Source organism: Gossypium arboreum, chromosome 6 (assembly GCF_025698485.1).
Source record: "Gossypium arboreum isolate Shixiya-1 chromosome 6, ASM2569848v2, whole genome shotgun sequence".
Taxonomy (NCBI): Eukaryota; Viridiplantae; Streptophyta; class Magnoliopsida; order Malvales; family Malvaceae; genus Gossypium; species Gossypium arboreum.
The window spans coordinates 28,665,790-28,689,077 of record NC_069075.1 but is presented as its reverse complement, the minus strand read 5'-3'; the positions used below and the strand labels follow the sequence as shown (position 1 = coordinate 28,689,077).

The 23,288-nt window shown below is 32.6% G+C and overlaps 1 protein-coding gene across 1 annotated transcript; it reads left to right on the top strand.

Annotated features, from left to right (window-relative positions):
- The first annotated feature begins 2,985 nt into the window (after positions 1-2,985).
- LOC108485693 (dof zinc finger protein DOF1.5-like) lies at positions 2,986-3,955 on the top strand. The gene has a single exon (XM_017789547.2). The coding sequence runs from the start codon at positions 3,264-3,266 to the stop codon at positions 3,765-3,767; it is 504 nt and encodes a 167-aa protein (XP_017645036.1). The 5' UTR covers positions 2,986-3,263; the 3' UTR covers positions 3,768-3,955.
- The last annotated feature ends 19,333 nt before the right edge of the window (positions 3,956-23,288 follow it).

Genomic DNA, 23,288 nt, shown 5'->3' with positions numbered 1-23,288 from the left:
AACCCTCAAATCACTTACTTGCAAAGGCTTTAACTTGCTGAAAATTTTTCAAGCTTCCATGGACATTTTCTTGGAGAAAAATCGGTAGAGAAGAAAGAGACAGATGAAAAAAAATGACAACTTTTACTATTTGTTTTATTTTATTCAATTTCAACACCTAATTTCACCAAATTTTTTACTTTTGACCACCTTTTTCTCCTATGGCCGGCCATGCTATTCTAAAGGGTCTAATTTCCCTTTAAAAACCTCCAATTTAGATTCTCTAGCTATTTGACACCCTTAGCTATCAAAATAGGACTTTTGCACTTTATGGGATTTAGTCTTTTTTCACAATTAGGCATGCAATCACTAAAATTACTTCACAAAAATTTTCATGCACTAATATAAACATGTTATAACTTAAAATTAATAATAAAATACTTTCTTCGACTTCGTATTAGTGGTCCGGAAACCACTGTTCCGACTAGGCCTAAAATCGGGTTGCTACAATATCAATTCTTCACCTTAAACAAATTTTGCTCTAGTACCAAATATCACAAGCTAAGACTTCAACTAAGGTAATCATGCAGCCTTAAATGATGAATTCGCTTCAAATTTCCTAAGTTAACCTAAACCCTCAAAAATTGAAAATATTAAAGAATTCTCTAAGGCATTTATGCTAAAAAGTTATTTAATGAAATAAGCTAGAAGAAAGAATGCTCAAGAAAGCTTTTGAGTAAATGCTTTCATTTGTATTAGTTCAATTCCCAATAATAAAAATGAGGTGGGGAAGGCTTCTATTTATAGTATAGTTCTCCTTACATCCAATAATATAGATTAAATTACATCAATGATACAGATTTAAGTCTATCTACAAAATAAAGTCTTAAAGAATTTAAACTTTCAATATTATCTTACCCATAGAATTCAAATTAGTCTAGCAATTACAATTTATTAGTGTGTTTACTAAGTCAACAAGATTCAAGTAAATGGGCCTTTAAGAATGTTCCCAGAATTGGCCAACCTTGGTGATTAAGTAAGCCAAATTTACTTAAAGGATCGCATTAGGCTATTTTGCGTGCCTTGATCACGGGAAGTTATGCACAAGCTATGACTTGATTCACATCATCTCATTGGAATGGTGTTACAAAACTTTATTAAAATATGTAATAAAAATTAAATTTGAATACCAATCTAGATTTAAAAAAACTTTAAGTAGTAATTTAAATATTAAAACTAAATTTAAATACTATAAAGCATATATGTTTATTAAAAGAAAAATATGTTAACAGAAACTTGATTAGACATCTCCTTTGTATTAACCAAACCAAAGAAATATAAAGAAACGAAAAGAAAAGGAGCAATGAGCTCGTGCTTTAATAGACTATTGATGCCATATAAAGATATCTTTTTCTCTTTGATCTTTAAGAATTCTTTATTTTCCTCTTCTTTTATCTGAAAAAAGAGAGTTGAAAAGCATCCAAAAAAAAAAGTGAATCTTTTTCCAACTAAAAGAAAAGTAAAGGCTTCCTTGTCTAAATTACATAATTCCAAAAGGTGACATAAATGAGGCAGCTTTGACATTAATTAAATTAACAAAAGATTCCTTTACCAAAAGAAAAATAAAAATTATCCAACATCTTATGAAAGAAAATTTGCAACAAAGTTATCATCAAAATCCATTGAAACCTAAAAGGAAAAAGATGAAAAGAAAAAGGAATTGCAATTATTCCATACTTAATTATTTATTTAACAACTCATAAGAAAAACCAATTTTTTTCATATAAATCTATTCTTTTGTCTTTTTGTAAAGTTGCTATTTTTATTTTAATGTCACCGGTGGAGTCTGATTGGACAAGAAACTAAATAATTTAATGAAGCAACAAAAAGTAACTTTCATTTTTCATGCTTTTAATATAACTAAAATATAGTGTTTTCTAATTTTAAAAATCGTAATGCTGATATACATGAAGGATTGCTGAATTTCTTAATAATTATATATATATATATATGAAGGTTTTTTTTCTTTTGTAAAGAATTTTAATTACCATTATTATTATTATTTTGGAATCGAATTTTAGCACAATTGCCGCCAACTCATAGTGAAAAATAAAGTTAAAAGAAAATTCTTTAAGAGAACCAAGTTCTTAACTTGACCCATCATTTCATGCATCAATTTAATGCAATTAGTGATGGAATTCATTTCAACCCCGTTCTTTCTTTAGCAAAGTAGTTTTTTACTTTGGGTAAATATATATATATATATAATCTAAGAAAAGAGATCTAGAATATAAAATAAGATGGATGAAGGTTTTAGCTTATATAAATACATATATATTCCTTTTAAACAGTAATACGAATATTTTAGAAAATTAAAACCTACTATTATATTTCTCATTCTATGAGTTAAATGTCCGAATTAAGACTTGATTTGGTAGGAGTTAAATTATTATTAAATAAAATAATAATAATCCACTTGATGAATCTAAATTAAATGCTAAAAATACCATGAATATTCCTATATTAGAAGTGAGATTATATTTTGCCCTCACTTAAAAATGTATAAGTTAATCGCTACACATTAGATCAAAGAGCAAACTGATCTTTCTATAAAATAATTCTATTCAATTTTACTGTTAAAAACTAGTCATTGTACTTCAGCATAAGATACAAATAGCACGTCACATGTCACTTTTTTCTTATTCCATCAATCATACTAATTTTTAACAGTATAAATAAATGAAATCAATTTAATTTTTAATTTAATGTACATAAATTAATTTGTTTACATTTTAATAAAACTTGTAAGTGACTAAATAATAATTTTACCAAAAAATCAGGTTACAATATGACCCGTAAACAAGTCCAAGCATTAAAGAAGCAAAATTTTATCTCTTTATTAATTTGTATTTATTCTCCTAACTTCTCAATCAATATGACACTTCGTAAGCAAACCTACCTGGATTGGGACCCACTTTTGGGAAAAGATTTTTGGTTTTAAATGTTAGTAATAGTGATGATGTGGAGAAAAAGCTCACCATCTACTATTCCACGCCACCTAACTGGTTCTGGGCGTTGGCGGCCACTCCATCCCTTCACATGCCAATGCCATTCCCCTTCAATTCCATTCACTTTTTCTTTACCTTTTCTCTCTCTCTCTCACGCATATATATAAGACTAGTCTCAAACACCCTTTAACCCCAAACCAAAGAAACCCTCTTACCTGATCTTTTGTCCGTTGTCTCGCTCTCTTTCTGTCTGATCATATCTGTTTGTTGATCTAAATGGTAACAATGGATACCCAAGAATCCGGGCAAGGGATCAAGCTATTTGGAACAACAATTTCGTTGCATGGAAGACAAGTAAACGGAGAGCTTAACAAAGCCGATCATCCGACAGTTGATAAGAGGCCAGACAAGATCATACCTTGCCCTAGATGCAGGAGCATGGAGACCAAATTTTGTTACTTCAATAACTACAACGTTAACCAGCCTAGACATTTCTGTAAAGGTTGCCAAAGGTACTGGACAGCAGGTGGAGCCCTACGGAACGTCCCCGTTGGGGCTGGCCGCCGGAAAGCCAAACCACCGGGTCCTGGTCTTGGTCTTGGCGGGTTCCAAGAAGGGTGTTTATATGATGGGTCTAGTGCGGTGCAACAGTTTGAGGTGGAAGGGATGGTGTTGGACGAGTGGCATGTAGCCGCCACCAATGGTGGAGGTTTCCAGCAAGTTTTTCCAATGAAGCGGAGGCGAATAAGCTGCTCAGCTGCTCAACTTCAACCTTACTGATTTTCACTCCTAGTAATTCTTATCTGTTCTCTCTCCCTTTTTCTCTTTTTTTTTTTGGCAGAAGTTTCAACAAATATTTTAAAAAAAATTGTATGAATTACAGATCAATGTAAATACAGGATGGCTTTTGATTAATTAGTCTTCTGACGTTACTATTAATTATATGGTGGGTATATTTATTTATTAAATGTGTGGAAAATCAATTTTGTATTGTTTTTTCTTAATATTTAATTTAATTATAACTTGCAATCTGAAATATCTATAAGATGTAGATAAGGGATTAGTATTTTCAAATTGCGTGTTGAAATTATAATTAGGAGAAATGTGCAATAATTCAATGATCATAGGCAGGTTTGTTTATTTTGTATTAACTTTTAAATTGTATTTTAATTTTTATTTAAAATATAGATAAATTTATTTATGAATGTTATATTAAATAATTATATATCTTTTTATTAATATTTTCATTTATTCTTATTGTTTAAAATTGGTCCGTGTTAGTATGAGGTATCGTGACATGTCACATGTAGTTGCTTAGTTATTTCATCAATTATGTTGGGTTTAATAGTAATAAAGAAAATGTTAACAATAAAGATCGATTTGCTCTTTAATCTAATGTATATGAATTAATTTATTATTTTTGAGTAAAAACTAAATAACAATCTAATGTACAGATTTAATATGATAGGTATGTTAGTAGTACAAAATCAACCTAGGGATGAGATCTCCCATATCCAATTTAATTAATCAAAATATGAGACCACTGGAAAAATTGATAAACGGAATCATCATATCATGCGCGTGATGTAAATTGGCGGGATAAGATTGGTCAGAGAATGGGAAATATTCTTCAGACAAAGGGTTGATGCCTGATTCATGTAGATGTTGAGACTTGTAAGTGAAAGCCTGGAACTGTTCTAATCTTATGGGTTATATATAATTGATGTACAAAATTGAGTAGAAATTATAGGATAAGAAATAAGAAGAAATGCCATCCTTTTTCTTTTTGTTGGTAATTGATGAAGTTTGGGTAATTAAAAGGGTTGGAATTGATTCACAAATAAAGACATTCGGATAAATGGGTTCATCTCTTTAAAAATGGAAAGAGATTGTTCATGTGTTGAAGTATCAATGCTATTATTCGGTGTCGGAAATAAACCACTTAAAATTGTATCCCAGAAAAGAAGAAAGAAATTCCATGAAAAGCCGAAAACATAATTAGCGGTCCACAAAAGACGCCACCAGGCCAAAAGTTATCACTATCTCAGCTAACTTTATGCATAAATTGGTAACTAATAAAAAGGAATGAAGCCTAGCGTTAGCTACTGTTGCTTTCAAATATAAATTCCATGGGGATCTGTTTTGTCAAACAAATTTCATTCGGGAAACGACAGAATTGTTGCCAAGTGCATGGATGAAATCGCTGCCCTCTTTTTAATGGTTATCCTGTCTCTATCTGCTTTCTACATACACTGAACTAAAAGGCCATCCAGATGTCAAGGCTGGGGGCTAACTCTATAGTGGCCGAGATTTCAGTTGAGAAGCGATTCTTTGGTGAAAACCCCTCCACTGTTGTTTTACCAAAAACTAAATATCTTAATCTAAACTGGATCTTTTTAGTGACTCTGCTTTGTTCATATAGCCTTTTAATCTAATCACTCCAAGTATTTTACAGAATGACCTTTTTGTGTGACGGTAGTTGGCCTCAGTGGAATACCTTGGAATTAAAATTTGATTTCTTACTAAATTTATAATAGAATGAGTAAAATATTAAATCAAGTTAAACTTATTTTAAAAATATTAGATTTGGACTAAATTTATTTTAAAAATATTAAATTTGGACTCAAGTATTTAAAACTTAACACAATTTAATCCGTTTTTTAAGTTTGTATCATATTATTTGATTTATAATTCATAAAAATTAAATTTATAGTAACATATAATACTATTATGCAAGTAAATTAAAAAGAGTTTAGTTACTTTTATATTTTTAATAAATGAAATATGTATAATTTTAAAATATTTGTATATATATATATATATATAGACATATCTAAAATGAACTTGTATAAACCACTGAATCAAAATTAAGCAAGCATAGAATAAATCAATATCATACTTAAACTTGACTCGAACACAACCCATGAACACATCTATTTAAAATTCCTTCAAAATATAATCCTTGATATGAGATAAATCATAAATTCATCCCATTAAAAATAAAATTTGAAAATAAGTTAATAATACTAAAAATTTAAATCCCTTTGAATTTGTTTGCAAGTTGGCTGAGGGGCAAGAATACTGCATATATTCAGCAAAACAAACAATTTGTTCTAGAACCTTTCATAGACTGTTTATAATTTTGTTGTTACTGTTGGTTATACACTGCATTTTATGTTTTAAGCTTTAGTTATATGGTGCGTTTAGAACAAGTTTTATATACGTTGTATTTTATTATCGAGGGTAGGGGAGTTTAGTCAAGTGAAATAGGACGTTTTATAGCACAGTTGTTGAGGTAACAATTAACTAAATTTCAATTCAACTGCAATGGCTTTCTCAACCTTAAAACGTTGTATGCAGTAAGGAATCAGTTAGTGTAACACCCATACCCGACCTAATCACCGGATCTGAGTATGGTGTGATACAAGTTTTGGTATCAAAGCTAAGGTTGAATTGATTCTCGAAAAACTAAAAGCTAAGTCACATCTTGCCATGCATGATACATTTTTCGTTTAGTCATTGTAATTTGAGATAATATAAGTTTTGTTGTGGCTATTAAAGAATATGTTTAAAAATTCGAGAGAGGCAACATGTGAAGAGATTGAAAGCCATGTACTTCAGGCATAAAGGCAGACTCCTATACTTGATCTAGATGCAGCTGGAAATGTTTTCGCAATGTCTTTTTCACAATGTCTTTTTCACAATGATGAGTCAGACGTTTGACCAGTTCATGGGGAGAGCCCAAACACCCCAACCTCAGCCTGAAATGGTACGACCAGTACCTCTTACACCTCTAGTACCAACTGTAACCAGACCTAAGGGTGATCATGTGAGAGAGATACAAAAAAGAGACACCAATGAATTCTTATGGGATAAGGGTGATGAACCCACAATAGTAGAGCAATAGTTATCACATATTTGTAGAGTAATTAAGGAATTAAAGTGCACGTCAGCAAACAACCTCTTATGTATAGTCTCCTTGTTAGAGGGGGAGACGTATCAATGGTGGGAGAAGCTGAAAAGAGTGACCCTTGAGGAGTTGATAGACTTAGAATTCTCTAGAGAAATTTAGAGAAAGGTATGTGAACTAGATGTATGTTAAAAAAATGAAAGAGGAGTTTTTATACCTCAAGCAATGACTAATGTCTGTGATGGAATACGAACGAGAGTTTATCAGACTTAGTTGCTTTGTAAAAGATATGTTTCAAACTGATAAAGTCTTATGTGTGAAGTTTGAATAGGGCTTAAGAGATGAAATTCGCACCCTGGTGGCGGCGTCTAAATGTCAGAGTTTAGTGGTCATAACGGCTAAGGCCCATAAAATGGATATGATAGTTCAAGAAAATAGTAGAGTGCATGACATACAAAAATTGAAACGTGGATTTTCTAGTCCACCACCATCACCAAATTTCAAGAAGCAGAAAGATAGAAGCTTTTCAGCATCAATGAGAGATTCGCGGCCCGTGAGTTTCAAACATGATGGAGGTGGTCGACAAGCTACCTCGATTACGAGTACGGGTGGATCCAGGATGATGAGGAATTCTGTCTGCAAGCATGTGGGAGAAATCACATAGGAGAATGCTAAAAGCATATCGGAGCTTGTTCTGGATGTGGGTATTTAGACCATCAACTTAGAAACTGTCCCTCCAAAGTTGAAGTAAGTTTAGAACAGTCTATGTGATGACCCCAAAGTATCCAGCAAGAAGCGAGATAAAAAATGGCAACAAAATCAGGATCAATTCAAGGGGCTCCAGAAAAGAGCTAACCAAACCTAGCTTTGGAGTGTTCGCTAGAGCGTATGTAATGAAGGCTAAAGAAGATGTTGACTTACCAGAGGTTATAACAAGTAAATTTTCTTTTCTTGGAAACAACATTCATGCATTAATAGATCTGGGGTCAACTCATTCGTACATCTGCACTAAAGTCGTAGAAGATATGAGTCTTGAAGTTGTTTATTCTAAGACAAATATATTAGTGACCAACCCCTTGGTCAAAGTACGATGGTTAATAAAGCGATTAAGAATTATCCATTAATTTTTTACGAGCACACCTTTTTGGTGGACTTGTTGTTTTCATGAGTTTGATTCTATTCTTGGATTAGATTGGTTGACCAGGCATAATGCAGTAGTTGATTTTCAACCTAAATTAGTACGTCTGTTAACCAAGAAACGCAAAGAAGTGTTGTTGTCTGGTGTACATGTAATAACCCAAAATTGGGTCTAGTTGGAACAGAGGTTTCGAGACCACAAAATTCGAGATATAAATAATTATTTTATGATTATTTTGAGGTCTATGATATGATTGCATGATTTTGTGAAAAGTTCGTGAAGAAATTTTATGCATAAAGTGCTCAATTTGAAGTTAGGGACTAAATTGAATAAGTTGCAAAACTTGCATTCTAGAAGTTTCTAGTATGAAATTGCTTTGAAATATTAATCAGAAGGTCTTAAATAGAAATTTTACCAATTTATAAGTGATGGAAAAAAATTGGACATGGATGGAATTTTTGAAAGTTTAGTAACGAAGGGTATTTTGGTCATTTGGTAATTAAAAGAAATAAAAAGGGAAAATAAAGCCAAAATTGACTCATCTTTTTCATGGAGGTCGAAATTAGCATGGGGGAAGCCATGGCTAGGTTTTCAAGCTTTCCAAGCTCAATAGTAAGTCCGTTCTAACCCCGTTTTTCAAGTTCTTTACGTTTTTGGAATCCCGGTAATTTGATTAAGCTTATTCTAGCAATAATTTAAGCTAGGGTTCATATTTGGAAAAATACCCATAGGTGAAATGTATTTATTTTGCTGTTTTATGATAGAATATGAGGTTTTAAATTATGTTAGACAACTTGTGCTACTCGGTTTTGAGTGAAAACGAGTAAAAGGGCTTAATCCGTAAAAATACCTAATAGTCATAAGTATATGTTAGAGTGAGAATTTGATGTTTCCATAGAAGGGAAAAGTGATCAACGTGTCATAAAACATAAGAATAAGGGATGAAGTTTAATTCCCGAGCCTAGGGGTAAAAGTGTAAATATGCAAAAGTTTAGGGGAAAAATTGTAATTTTGCCAAAGTTTGAGTTAAGGACTGTTTTGAATAGTACATTAATTAAATAAGTAAAATATGATGTTTTAGATCCCGGAAAACGAGATTTGAACATAGAATGAGAGAAAAATCGAAAATTGGGAAAGTTGGTAAAATGGCCGTTTTAGTATCGAGGTAAGTTCATATGTATAATAAGCATTAATTTATCCATGTTTCAATGTAAAATTGATATATTTATTATGATTTCGAGATGTTGAAAGTATGTAAGTTGGTATGATAATAATACTGACAATAATGTTGTAATTTATATTTGAAAGTTAAATTTAGTGAATTAATTGAATTATGTTAAATTAAATGATTATGGTGCCAAGTTTATGAATTGATTTAAAAATATGTCTATGGTACATGAAGTGCATTTAATTATCATATATAAATGTGATTTCTATAATTATGGATATTATGGGAAATTGTAAGTTCATTGATTTTAATAAGGCAATGTGTAATTTAATGTTATTGCCTCGATATTAAATGAGATGCAAGTTTATATGTAAGTAATACATCAATATTACTTGTATTATGATATTTTATAATAATATTAGAAATATGTTTGTGGATAATTACTTGATTGGTGAAATTGTTGGAAAAGAGAGAAATTCGATTGAACCTTGGAAAGATTGGATGATCTGAGATAGTATGTAGCTAGGTCACATGTATGGGGTGAGTGCACATCATGTGTACAAGAGAGCTACAAGACATTATGATGTAGCTAGGTTGCATGGGTGATACTATGTGTACACCATGTAGACAAGAGAGCTACGGGATATATGTAGCTAGGTCGCATGCGTGGTTCCAGGTGAAGGACACCATGTAGACAAGAGAGCTACGAGATAAATTGGCTAGGTCACATGGGTGGTACTGAGTATTCACCATGTGTACAAGAGAGCCGAACTATATGATGGGTGGAGCTATGTGCTGAAACCACCAAGTATCGAGGATTGATCTGAGGTGTTCAACGGGAGACTCTCTATGTATTGCTTTGTGAGTTTTGTGATGAATAAGTGCAGGAACTTGGTTATGTGAATGATGTGTTCATTAAGTGACCAGGATGTGGTAAGGTTATAAACAAGTAAGTTATACATGAGGATGATTTTATGGTGACCTTGTGATCATGGGCCTATACTTGTGATGTATGAAATGTGGTGAAAATGATTTGTGATATGTATGTTAAAATGAGGTTAATACAAAGAAAGTGTGAAAGAGTGAATTAGCAATAAAAGCTGTTTTGGACGATAGCGAGTGATGTGATTTTGAAAAATCACCAAACATAGTAGAAATTGAATCAGAGACTTAATGGGATATCAAATTAAATCTTAATGAGTCTATTTTCATATAAAAGAAACAGAGCAAGAAAAGGAGTTTTATATTTTGAAATATTTATGTTTTTGTGAGACTAGTTTAGAATGATTATGTGATCCCCTGTTCTAAATTTGGAAAATCACAAAAATTTGGATAAAAATAATTAGAGGCTTAAACTTATATTTTAAAATCCCTAATGAGTCTATTTTCAAGATAAATCAACAAGAACATTATCGAGTTACATCTTTGTAAGATAATTAATATTTAGTGAAGAGGGTCGAAGCTGTCAAAAAGTGAAACAGGGGAAATTTTAATGAATAAACTGTACTAATTGGCTAAACCAAAAATTATGAAAATTCTATGGTCGAAAGATATGTGAGTCTAGTTTCAGGGGAAATTTATGGATCTTAATTTGGAGCTCTATAGCTTGAATTATAAATAAGTAAGTGACTATGACTTGTGTGGACAGTTTGATGTGAGCATTTATTAATAAATTGTGAAATCGTACTTACAAGAATGCTATATACATTAAGGATGTGGAATGGAGAGGAAGAGGAGGAAAATAAATATATGTGGAATACATGGAAACTATGGTATATAAAATATTGATATAATGAAATAAATGATATGTGTTTATAAGAAAACAGAAAGAGAATGATATGTATCATGACATGTATATATATATATATATATATATATGACTAGTCTCAATGTAATGCTTGTTGGGTATGGAGTTGAATTGAAATGTTTCAGGCAAACATGTTATTTTGCGCATCTGAATTGTGGTATTTTATACAGATTTGATCTAGTTTTAAATATGAATGCTTGATGATTAAGCTAAAGATATTTGGTAAGATGATAATCTTGGTATAAATGTATAAGTGGTACTATAATAAACAAGGTAAAATGAGTATGAGAGACACATGTATGATAATATACAAATGCTATGTTTGTGGTTTAATTGAGAATATTTAATCATTAAATGAATACCATGTTATATGCTTTTGATTTTGTATAAGTGTGTAAGAGATTAAGGTTGACCAAAGCTTGGAAAATAGCCTAGGTATATTCCACACAGGCAGAGACACGACTATGTGTCTCAGCATTGTATGGAACACGACTTTGGGACACGCGCGTGTGGAGCCTTAAAGCATGAAATTTCCAAGGTTTTCGTAAGTTCTCGGTTTAGTCCTAAACCCTTTCTAAAGTATGTTTTGGGCTTCGTAGACTCAAATAAGGGACTATGTGTAAGTGAATGAACATTTTGAAATATGAATGAAATTTTATGGCCCGTATTTTAGTTTAAAGTTTGTATGTTTGTCCGGTAATGCCTCATACCTTATCCCGACCTCGGGTACGGGTAAGGGGTGTTACAGTACAGACCAATTTTGCGAGTACAATAATTTTTGCAGTTTTTTCCAGAAAGTTATGGGTTAAAGGCATAAAAGCTTACTTGGTGTATATTATGGATTCATCTGAGTCAAGAATCGATATCAGCCAAGTTCCGATTGTAAAAGATTTTCTAATGTGTTTTCAAGAGAACTTCCAGATATGTCGCTAGACAAAGAAGTAGAATTTTTGATTAAGTTAGAGCCTAGTCCGATCACCGAATCTGAGTAATAGAATGCTACAAACAAATACAAATAAATATATATAATTTACACAAACTCCATTCGCATACTATGCAATGTAATAATTTAAAGTCTACAAGAGTTTAATTGTGAAATTCAAGCATGAAATAGGATTGAATTGTAAAATTTCAAAATTTTTAAAGTTTTTAATTTGGTATCGATATTTTATGTTGGGTATCGATACTGTATCGATACCTTATTAAATATCGATACCAAATTTGTAACACCCCTAACTCATATCCATCACCAGAATAGGGTTACAGAGCATTACCGTAAAAATGTAACTTAAAACATTCAATTACCAAACATTTCATAAATCAATACATAACTCATTCAAACACATGCTTATTGTCCTTTATTCGAGCCCTCGTGGCCTTAGAATCACTTTAGAATCGATTCAGGACTAAATTGGAAACATTTAAAATTTTATAGAAAAAGAAAGAAAATTTCCTAGTACAGGGGTCACATGGCTAAGATATACGCCCGTGTCTCAGGCCGTGTGGACATTCGAAGTAGGGGCACATGGCCGTATCCCAGCCCATGTCCATGCCTGTGTAACTTTTTGACTTGGGTCACACGGCCAAGCCACACGCCCGGTGCCAGACCGTGTAACTCTCGAAATGGCCTCACATGCTCGAGTGCCAGGCTGTGTGCTAGGCTGCGTAACTTTTGAAAAGCAACTTTTAAAACCTACAAGGGACATACGACTGTGCCGCATGGCCGTGTGTCACATACGGCTGAGACACATGCCCGTGTCTTAGGCCGCGTGGACAAGAAATAGGCTAAATTCAAGTCATTCCTTTCACCCAATTCAAGCACACCCTTACAAGCCATTTGCACATATGACCAATGTATCAAAACATGTTCAAACATACATAAAATGACCAATTTCAAATGTCCAAATTCCATTCAACCAATATGCCAAAAGGCATAAATCATCAAATTAACCAAAACATAAACACATTTGGCATAAATCAACCACACACAACTACATATTTCTATACCATACCATAACATAATTTATCATGTACCAAAACACAACCAAACATACCAAATTGGTCATCCAACATATACCTTTACTTGACTAATTCCAACACCAACCATTTAAGCACCAAAATGCCAAAAGTCCAACAACCATGTTACCACGTATATACATGCCAAACATAACCACTAGATCATTAATACAAGTCCACCTATACATGCCATTATATCCATAATCAAAACATCAAAAGCTATCGATATTGTCATTGGATAGTGTGATAGGTCTCTGACGAGATTCCAAACTGAACGAGCTGTCGGTTATCTATATAACATGGAAAAGAAGACTATGTAAGCATGAAATGCTTAGCCAGTTCGTATAACATAAAACACAACTTACCATTTCATTTCATAACATTAAAATTTAATATGGCATAATCCAACCTTTAGCTTGGCACAAGCCTAAGTACCAACACAAACATGTTAGCATTCTTGAATATAATTTATATGGATTTAACATGGATAACCATTATACTTGAGCATAATTTAATTGGATTTACCATCCATCATAACAAAACATGTTTTTTCCATGTAACTCATCATTTCAATGTATTTCATACATACATGTCTTGGTTCATATTGAACACTTACCAAATCCTTTCAAATTCATGCATGTTGAACCGTTAGAATATCATTGGATACACAGGATAGCTCACACGAAGTGTGCTAATCATATAATCATAATTTTTCCTATCATACACATAGTTGCTCACACGAGTTGTGAAATAGGTATGCTCACACAAGCTGCGAAATAGGTCTGTGCACACGAGCTGTGGGTCGGAATGTAAGCTACACGATGCTGCTCACATGAGCTGTGGAGTATCCACAACACATGCCAGACCTCAGCCATCGGTAGGACATTCAAGATCAGCACCCGAAACATGTAAACCCTAATAACTTGTCATTTGTATCTCACAAATTCCTAAGGTTCAAACGGGGCTCTATAGTTGTCAAATCATTGGATTTGCATTAATCATTTACATAAAAATCCATAATTTACATATATCTCAAAAGATAACATTAAAACATTACATAATTACATGAACTTACCTCGACGATAAAGACATACAAATGGAGTCGACTAATCTGAAGCTTTTTCTTTACCCCAATCTAAAGCTGTACGAGGTCTATGTTAATCTAAATAAATAAATTCAATTTATTTAATAACTATTCTATTCAGTTTAGTCAAAATTTCTTTTTTGCAAAATTACACTTTCCCCTATTATTTTAATTTTATTACAATTTAGTCCTTAAGCTTATAATTTGAAATTCATGCAATTTCATCCCTACCCAAGCTAGCTGAATTTCATATAGATCCATATCAACTCATAAAATTCATGATTTCACAATTTTCACCATGTATTTTACACATTTTACAAATAAATCTCTATTTAACATTTTCAACCAAATTCACTTTACAAAAGTTGTTTATCTATCAACAAAAATTCATTTTCTTCCATCAAACCTCAAAAACCACATGAATATATTCATAGAAAAACCCTAACCTTTTAGCAATTTTGCAAATTAGTCGCTGGGCTAGCTAAATTAAGCTACAACGACTTCAAAAACATAAAATCCTTAAAAACAAAATGAAATTGTACTTACAAGCAAGAGATTAATATAGCCGAATATTCAAGCTATATGGCTTCTTTCTACCCTAATTTCGATGGTGAAACTCATTTTGGAAGATCATACTTCCTTTTACTATATTTTGTTTTAAGTTATTTATTGAATTACAAGTTTAACCTTATTAATTAACCTTTGAAATCATATGTTTCATGTCTATAATTGTCCACTCATAATAGCAATGGTATAATTACCACATAAATCCCTTAACTATTTAATTTCATAGTCATTTAGTACCTTTAACTTATGGAACTCTAATTTTGCACCTTTTTCGATTTAGTCATTTTCACTAAATTAAGCATGCAAACATCGAAATTTCTTAACAAAATTTTTATACAATCTTGCTAACATACTATAGAAATTAAAATAATAATAAAATAAATTTTCTCACATCGAATTTGTGGTCTCAAAACCACTGTTTTGATTTCACTAAAAACGGGCTGTTTCAAAATCATGATTCTGTTTACTATGTAAAACAAGGGTATCGATATTTATTTAATGGTATCGATATTTTATGAAAAAGTATCGATACACCATTTTGACATTTTATTTGTTTTAAAACTGTTCATATGGCCTAGTATTGATACCAAATGCCAAAATATCGATACTTGAGCTCAGAAATGGTAAAATCTTATCTTTAAATTATCTATTTCATGCCAAAATCACCTAGAATTTAAATGGTACATTATAACACAATTATAACATAAAAAAATCATCAACTAAGGACTTTTCTATTCATTTCCAACATGTCAAAAATATCACTTTAACAATCAACCTAATTGTCTAACTAATATGCCACAATATGCACCTCAGCAATTTCAATTTTTTTAAGAACAATAAAAAAAGTACACATATATATATACCAATTCAATAAACTTTTAATGACACTTCCACAATCATCTAAATCAAACATCAAATGACCATTCAATCTATTTCATGTTTAGACACCAAGCTTAGTAGTTCATTTCAAGCATACCTAAGCTTACCAATCATCACCCCATAACCAAACATTAATCAAAGCATATCACATAACATATCATTTTCTGCACCATTAAACATTAAACAAATGATTCAAGCTACCTAGCAAGAGAATAACAATGATTATTTCCATCACATACATTTACACTTATATAAATAACTTCAAAAATGCCAACCAAAATACTCAACATTTATTATAATCATTAGACATCCTAGGTACATGCCAAGACCAAAACGAATACATCACTAGCACTTAAGTTCGGGATTATCGTTGGATGCTGAAGTTGATGATCGAATAAAAAAGTACCTAACATGTTGAAAGAAAATACAACCATACACTGAATATACTCAATGATATTTTAATAATCAGAATATTAATATTTATTCTAACACAAAATGATGCATAAGTTAACATAATTAATTAAATGCAACATAGCAATTACTATACACCAATTCACTTATTCGTTTTTTAAAACCATCACATTATTATCAATACTAGAACATGAAAAATACATTACATATAGCATTTGGTAATTCAAATCATATTCTAACACATTCCATCTCATAATTTACCATTGAATACGTTCAAAGTTCATATTCATCCTTAACTCAATGTTTCACCATCATGGTTTCGATTTTCATCTATAATTCCCTATTAACATGACTTGAACTCGGACGTATATGCGGATCCAACCAACACACCATTTTGGCACCCAGTGCCTGATAGATAAATTCATAATAATAAATTGCGCCCTACGCTAACCGATAAAAACAAACAAATAAATGTGCCCAACACTGGTCAGTATAATCGACAAATGGGGTGCCCAGCACTCCCCGACACATAGTCGTATAACCCTAAACTCTTCCTATCCTATGGCATGTCAATTATACTCGACCCTACCCGAACAATTAATAGGGTGACATATTTCTCGATTCAATTCAACATACCAAATCCTCAATATCAAAACCAAGTTTAAATCAATCCATAGTCCATTATCATGCATTTTTCAACATTGTTTATTTCTCAAATCAATTCAGTTCAACATATAATTCAATATGCGTTGTTTTCATAACTATCAAATTAAGTCTATTTACAAAACTAACCATTCAATCACATCCATTCATTTCAATTAGCATTTCATACATATTTCCAAGAACTAACTCACCTTATAAACTTACCATATGATGTAATGTTTATATGCAACAATTGAAATAGTTTAGATTATAGAAATACAAATTGTGAACTTTGAGCTATTCGCCGGCGTTAGCTATGGATTCAAACAACATGACATTTTATCAATACACAATCAAATTTTACATTCAATTTCTAATTTATGTAACTTTTTCATTTATTCAATTTAGTCCCTAAAATCGAGACTAAAATAATTTTCACATTTAACCTCAATTTTTAATACTAATTTACTTTTGGCCTAACGTAACTCTCTATTTCCCATTTTTACCCCAAAATTTTAATTTTTATACAATTTAGTCCATAATGCACAAAATCATTAATTTACTTTACAATTTAATCCTTTTCAATTCTAAACTTAAAATTTATCAAATTAATCCTAGAAATTCAACTATCTATGAATAGAAACATTCATAATCTTTAACAATATTGAAAACTACTATATGGGTCGGCTAGCTTAAGTTCTTGGGATTTAAAAATATATAAAAATTACATGAAATGAACGAGATTACACTAACCAATTTTGGATTTGAAATCAAATCTCCTATGATTTGAACGTTCCACACTTCTTCTTAAAGTTCGGTTTGCATGAAGAGAAATGGAAATGTTTTTATTTTTCTATTCCACTAACTATTTTGATAATATTGTATTCTTGTTTTATTTAATTTGTAAATTATAACATAAACATTCATATTTTAATTCCCCAAACTGTACACTATAACCATTCTAATGGGCTAAGTACTATATAAGCCCCCTTACTTGATTTCTAATTAAAGATTCCTAAATAATTAAACTTTTGGCACTCTTATGTTTTAGTCCCTATACCTTAATTAATCACTAATTCAACAAAATTACCTAACCTAAATTCAATTCACTTCTAATATAACTCTGTAAATATTTAATAAAAATATTTACGAGTTCGATTTACGAAAAAAGGGTTACAAAATCGCATGTTCTGACACTACTGACTTTTGGATCGTTACATGGTACTTTGCCCATATCCTGTGCCCCCTATAAAATGGCACCTGTAACGCCCCAAAATTTATATTTTGGTTTTGTGAACTGTGAGAAAAATGTGTATCTGCTTCAGTGGTTAAGTGCTCTAGGTGTGCGTGAGAGGTCCCAAGTTCAAGCCTTACTTGGGTTAAATTTTGGAATTTTTATGAATAAAGCCCTATCTCAGGTTAGTAGGCTTTTAAGTAAAAGTTGGTAAATAGTTAACAGAATGGGCTTGCTAGTCTGGTGGTTAAGAGGAGTGCTAGTAAGCTGAGGGTTGGGGGTTTGAATCCCTACCTGGGTAATATTTTTGTTCGGCTTCAAGGGCTCGCAATCACCCATCGGGGTGTTAGGTTGTGTGGGAATTGCTGTTATTCGACTGAAGGTTTTAGAGTGCTCGAGGACTATTTTAGCATTAATAGAAACCAGGTGTGTACTCGATAACACAGAAAATGAGATTCGGTAAAAGCTAAAAAAGCATTCTGTCAACGCCACATGGGCATGTGGTAGCCCGTGTGGTAGGCCATGTGATCGATGAGCCAAGCCGTGCGTGCACGACACGGTCGTATGATGGCCTGGTAAGCCATATGCGACATACGAGCTAGACTGAATTGGGTTGTGTGGGCCACACAGGTAGTCCACATGGGTATGTGGGATTATGGCCAGGTCGTCTGATCCACATGGCCAAGTCCAATTTGGGCGGGTAGGCCACACGGGCAGGCCACATGGGCATGTGAGCCTAGGTTTCTAAAAAGTTCATTAAGGTTGCACGGGTCACCCAAGTCGACTGTGGACTTACTGTAGGGTCGGTAAGCACTACTTAGACCCCTATATATGTAATCTGTCTATCTGATTTCTATATTGAGCATGAGTATTGATTTGAATGTATAGACTATTAATTGCATAATAGCATGACATTTATTGCATGTTGCATTGCATCGAGGTGGGCTGATGATATTTAGAGGAAGTGTTCTGAAAGGCTTTTAAGCCTGTTATCTGGCAGCCCAGCTGCAATATTCTGATTATGTGCCGCATTCCGGTAGAACATAGTGTGTAGGGATAGGTGGGTGTTTTTAACCCCAAATAGTATGCAGGTACAGACGGAGATGGTGTGTAGTGGTTGATGGGTAGGATTCTGATTTCTGTTACTGCATACTGTACCTGGAATAGGCCAAGGCCCTAATTTATTTCTGAGACTGTATCTCAGTGGGCTGAGGCCTAAACTGAATCTGTAATGGGCTCATGCCCCAGACTGTATATGACTGATTTCTGATGTTAAACTGTATGCATGTTTTTTGTAGAGGTTACACATTGAGTTTGCAAAAACTCACCTTTTCTGTTTAATATGTATAGGTAATCCCCAGACTTGACGGATTGGTACAGTGGAGGACTCAACGGTGGCCACACGTAAATTTTAGACTGTTTCCCGTTAGCTTTCAGATCTTATTACTTATTTGGGGTTTTTTATGTAACTTTTTGGACTTTGCACTGTCTGACTTTAAATTTTGGTTTTTAAAACTTGTTTTACGATTTTATTACGGCGAGGCATGGTTAAACTCGATTTTCACTAAGATCGAACGATTTTCCTTAAATAAGTGTTTTCTAAAGCTTTCGCTAAAAAGGATACGATTTTACACATAACAAGAAACTTGCGTTTTACTTCGAATTAAGATAAAAGCTAATTAACAGGAACGGTTTTAACTCGACAAACTCGTTTTCAAATTCCATTCCATGTGACATTGCCATATTCGACCATAATGTCTAGACCAGGTTTTGGGTGTTACAACACCATTAGAACTAAAGGAATTAAAGACACAACTACAGGATCTGTTGGACAAGGGATTTATTCGACCAAGTGTTTCTGTGACAGCCCTAAATTGACCCTAGTCGGAAAGTGGTTTCGGGACCACAAAACCGAGTCATAAAAATAATTAACAGTCATATTTGATGCTTATTATATATGAATATGCATGTGTGAAAAAAAAATTCATACTTAAATTTTGTATATAGTATGTGAAATTTATTAAATAGGACTTGTATGAGAAAATTTAGAAATGTGCTAGGCAAATGCTAAAGTGGCCTATTAATATATGTTGGAAAGTGCTTGTACTTGCATGTCAAATTAGCCAAACTATAGGTAGTGGCCGGCTATACTACAAATTATATAATAAAATATGAATTTTCTATTAACTTTAATTAGCTAAATGGCATAATAACATGAATTAATGAAAAGAAAATATAGAAAGTGGGTGAAAACAACAAAGTGTTCACCTTGTTCATTCCAAAAGGCCGAAAGTGAAGGGGAGTTAGGAGGAAAGGAGTCATTCGGCCATTTCAAGTCTTCATTAAGGTATGAAATTCATGTTTATTCTTGAAATTTTAGATTAAATTGAACTAGTTACCAAGTTCTTTAGGTAACCCATGTTAGGAATTTTGATTTTGGGAAGACTAGAACTTTCGGCCATAGTAGCTATTGAGGATTTAGGTTTTTGTTTCATGTTAAATTGGATGAATCTTGGTGTATGGGTGTTTGAACTAAACTAATGATCAAATAGGTGCATAGATACAAAGTGGGAAGAATCGGCTACTAAGTTTGATACTATTGCCGAATATGAAAATGTTATGCTTGAGTAATGCATGTGGTTAGAGTTGGTAAAATGAAAAGAATGCTTAGAGGTGTTATAATTGATTAGGTGTTAAATTAAAAGCTGCTAAAATTTTCATTGTTTTAGCGAATATGTGTTTGTTCAAAGAAGGAATTATTGAAGAATGTATATGAACTTGGCAAGTGAATTGACTTAGTACATAAATGATGTGAAAATTTTGGAATTTATTTTGATTATGTGTATGTATGACCAAGTATAATCGGCCACATGAGTAAAATGAGTTTGATATGTGATTGCCGAATGTGACTAACAAGTAAACATTATTGGTAAAAATATTGAATACTTCTACTTGTATTCATTAAGCTCAAGAGCAAGGGGGATCAAAGTTAGATCGGGGAAAGGAGAAAGCAATAGAGTAATCAATCCACAACCGTTTCAATATACCGAGGTAAGTTTTTAAGTAGGCTCTTCTAGTATACATAATTAAAGATGCCTATAAGAATATGGTAAATGAATCGAAATTTTTGGTTGGCACTTGAATAAAATTGTTCATTAATTAATGTGGGTATGCGATTCATAGTGAGGATCATTTGGAGTTAAGCTGTAATGGTGTTATGAACATGTTAATTTGAGTATAACTTTGGAGTTGAAATGTGAATGATGATATGTATATTGATAGAATCTATCTGGACTAAAGGTCCGCAGGCTATGAGCTAGAAAAAATTATAACCGGGTTAAGTCCCGAAGGCATTCGTGCGGGTTACTATAACTGGGTTAAGTCCCGAAGGCATTCATGCGGGTTATTATAACCGGGTTAAGTCCCGAAGGCATTCGTGCGGGTTATTATAACCGGGTTAAGTCCCGAAGGCATTTATGCTGGTTGTTACATCTGAGCCAAGTCCCGAAGGTATTTATGTTTGGAAAGGTGCAACTCTGTCGTAATAATTCCGATTAATGTGCTCATAATCCCTAATATGACCATGTATGGGTCGTATATACATTGGAAAATTTTGGTACAGTGTCAGTTGTGATTACATAATCGAATAATGCTCTTCCGGCCATTTCTTAGGATTATATGAAGTCTATAGCTCACTCGAGCTACATGAAATTGAATCAAATGAAATTTAGTTAAGTTTGACTTCGAATGTATAAACCTATTGATAAAAGTGTAAATTAAAACGAATACGTGATCTTGTGCATAGGCATTTATTTATCCTTATGAATGCTATTTCTTTTGTGTTTTGTTTCAAATGAGTTCCTTACTTATTAACTTACTAAGCATCAAACGCTTACTCTGTTGCTTAAATTCTCTCGTATTATAGATTTTGTTCGTCACCTATCGGACTCGGAGGTGTCAAAGTCGAAGTCATCCACGATATCTAAGCCACTTTTGGTACTCTTCAGTTGAACTTGATAATGGCATGTATAGGGCTGACCCTTGTTGTTAATTAAGTATCTTTTGGTAATGTATATTCGTATAGCCATGCGAAAATGGCTTGTATATTTTGAGTATAACATTATGATCATTTTGTATATATGGTCTTATGATATGGTTATTAAGTGGTGTGGAAATGTTTGGTAATGATTAGCCATTGGAATGGCCAATCATGGTCCTATTGGTGCTACGTATGTCATGGCTAATCGTGATTATACTTGGAAATAATGTATGTCAAATTACTAGTTGATTCATGGAAAACTATGAAATAGGTAAAATTTACCTTAAAATAGATGCTGACAACAGCAGTGATGTAAATTTGAAAAATCACTAAAAATAGTAGAAATGTAATTAAATAATTAATGAATTATGTAATCTAATATTGATGAGTCTATTTTTATATGAAAGAAACGAAACGACCATATGAGCCTTATTTTATGAGATGTTTAAGTTTTCGTGAAACAGGGCTAGTGCGATTTCTGGATCCCCTGTTCTGACTTTGGAAATTCACCATAAATTAACCAGAGATAATTAGAAGTCATGATTTATATGTACAGATTCCTTTTTGAGTCTAGTTTCATTAGAAACAAATGGTATAAGATTGAAGCCCTGTACAGGGAGATATCTAAGTCGTAATGCATGAAGGTCGAGTAGTGAACCACTGAAACAGGGAGACTTAACTAATAAACTGTACTAATTGGCCAGACCAAAAATTCTAGAAAAAATTAGTAAATATATGTATGAGTCTAGTTTCAGGAAAAATTTACGAATTAGATTTGAGTTTTGGAACTCGAGATATGATTTTAGAGTGACTGTGATGCGATTAGCCAGCTCGTCTGGAAATTTTAAAATGAATTGTATGAAATTTGTTTAAGTAAGGAATTAAGTCATTAGCACCTCATGTTCGACTCGACAGCGGTCTCAGGTGCAGGTGTTCTGATTTCACCTTAGGCACCAATATTGTTTGTAAATAAGAAGGATAAAAGTCTCCATCTATGCATTAATTACTATCAACTGAGTAAAGTGAATGTGAAGAATAAATATCTACTACCTCGAATAAAAGATTTGTTTGAAAAATTAAGTAGAGCTACAATCTTCTCCAAAATTTATGCGTTTTGGCTACTATCAGGTGAAGATCAGAGGTGATGATATTCTGAAAACTTCACTTCGTTCATGATATAGGCATTATGAGTTTTCGGTGATGCCATTTAGATTAACTAATGTGCCAGCGCTATTTATGGATTTGATGAACAGGGTTTTTCAACCCTATTTGGATTAGTTTTTAGTAATTTTTATCGATGATATTTTTTTCTACTTTAAAAGTGTGGTCAATCATAAGGAACACCTAAGGATTATGCTAAGAACTTTGTGCCAGAACAAGTTGTACACCAAATTCAGCAAATGCGA

What these genes read in the sequence shown, in the direction of transcription:
- LOC108485693 (XM_017789547.2), top strand. Translation starts at nt 3,264, where the DNA reads ATGGTAACAATGGATACCCAAGAATCCGGGCAAGGGATCAAGCTATTT.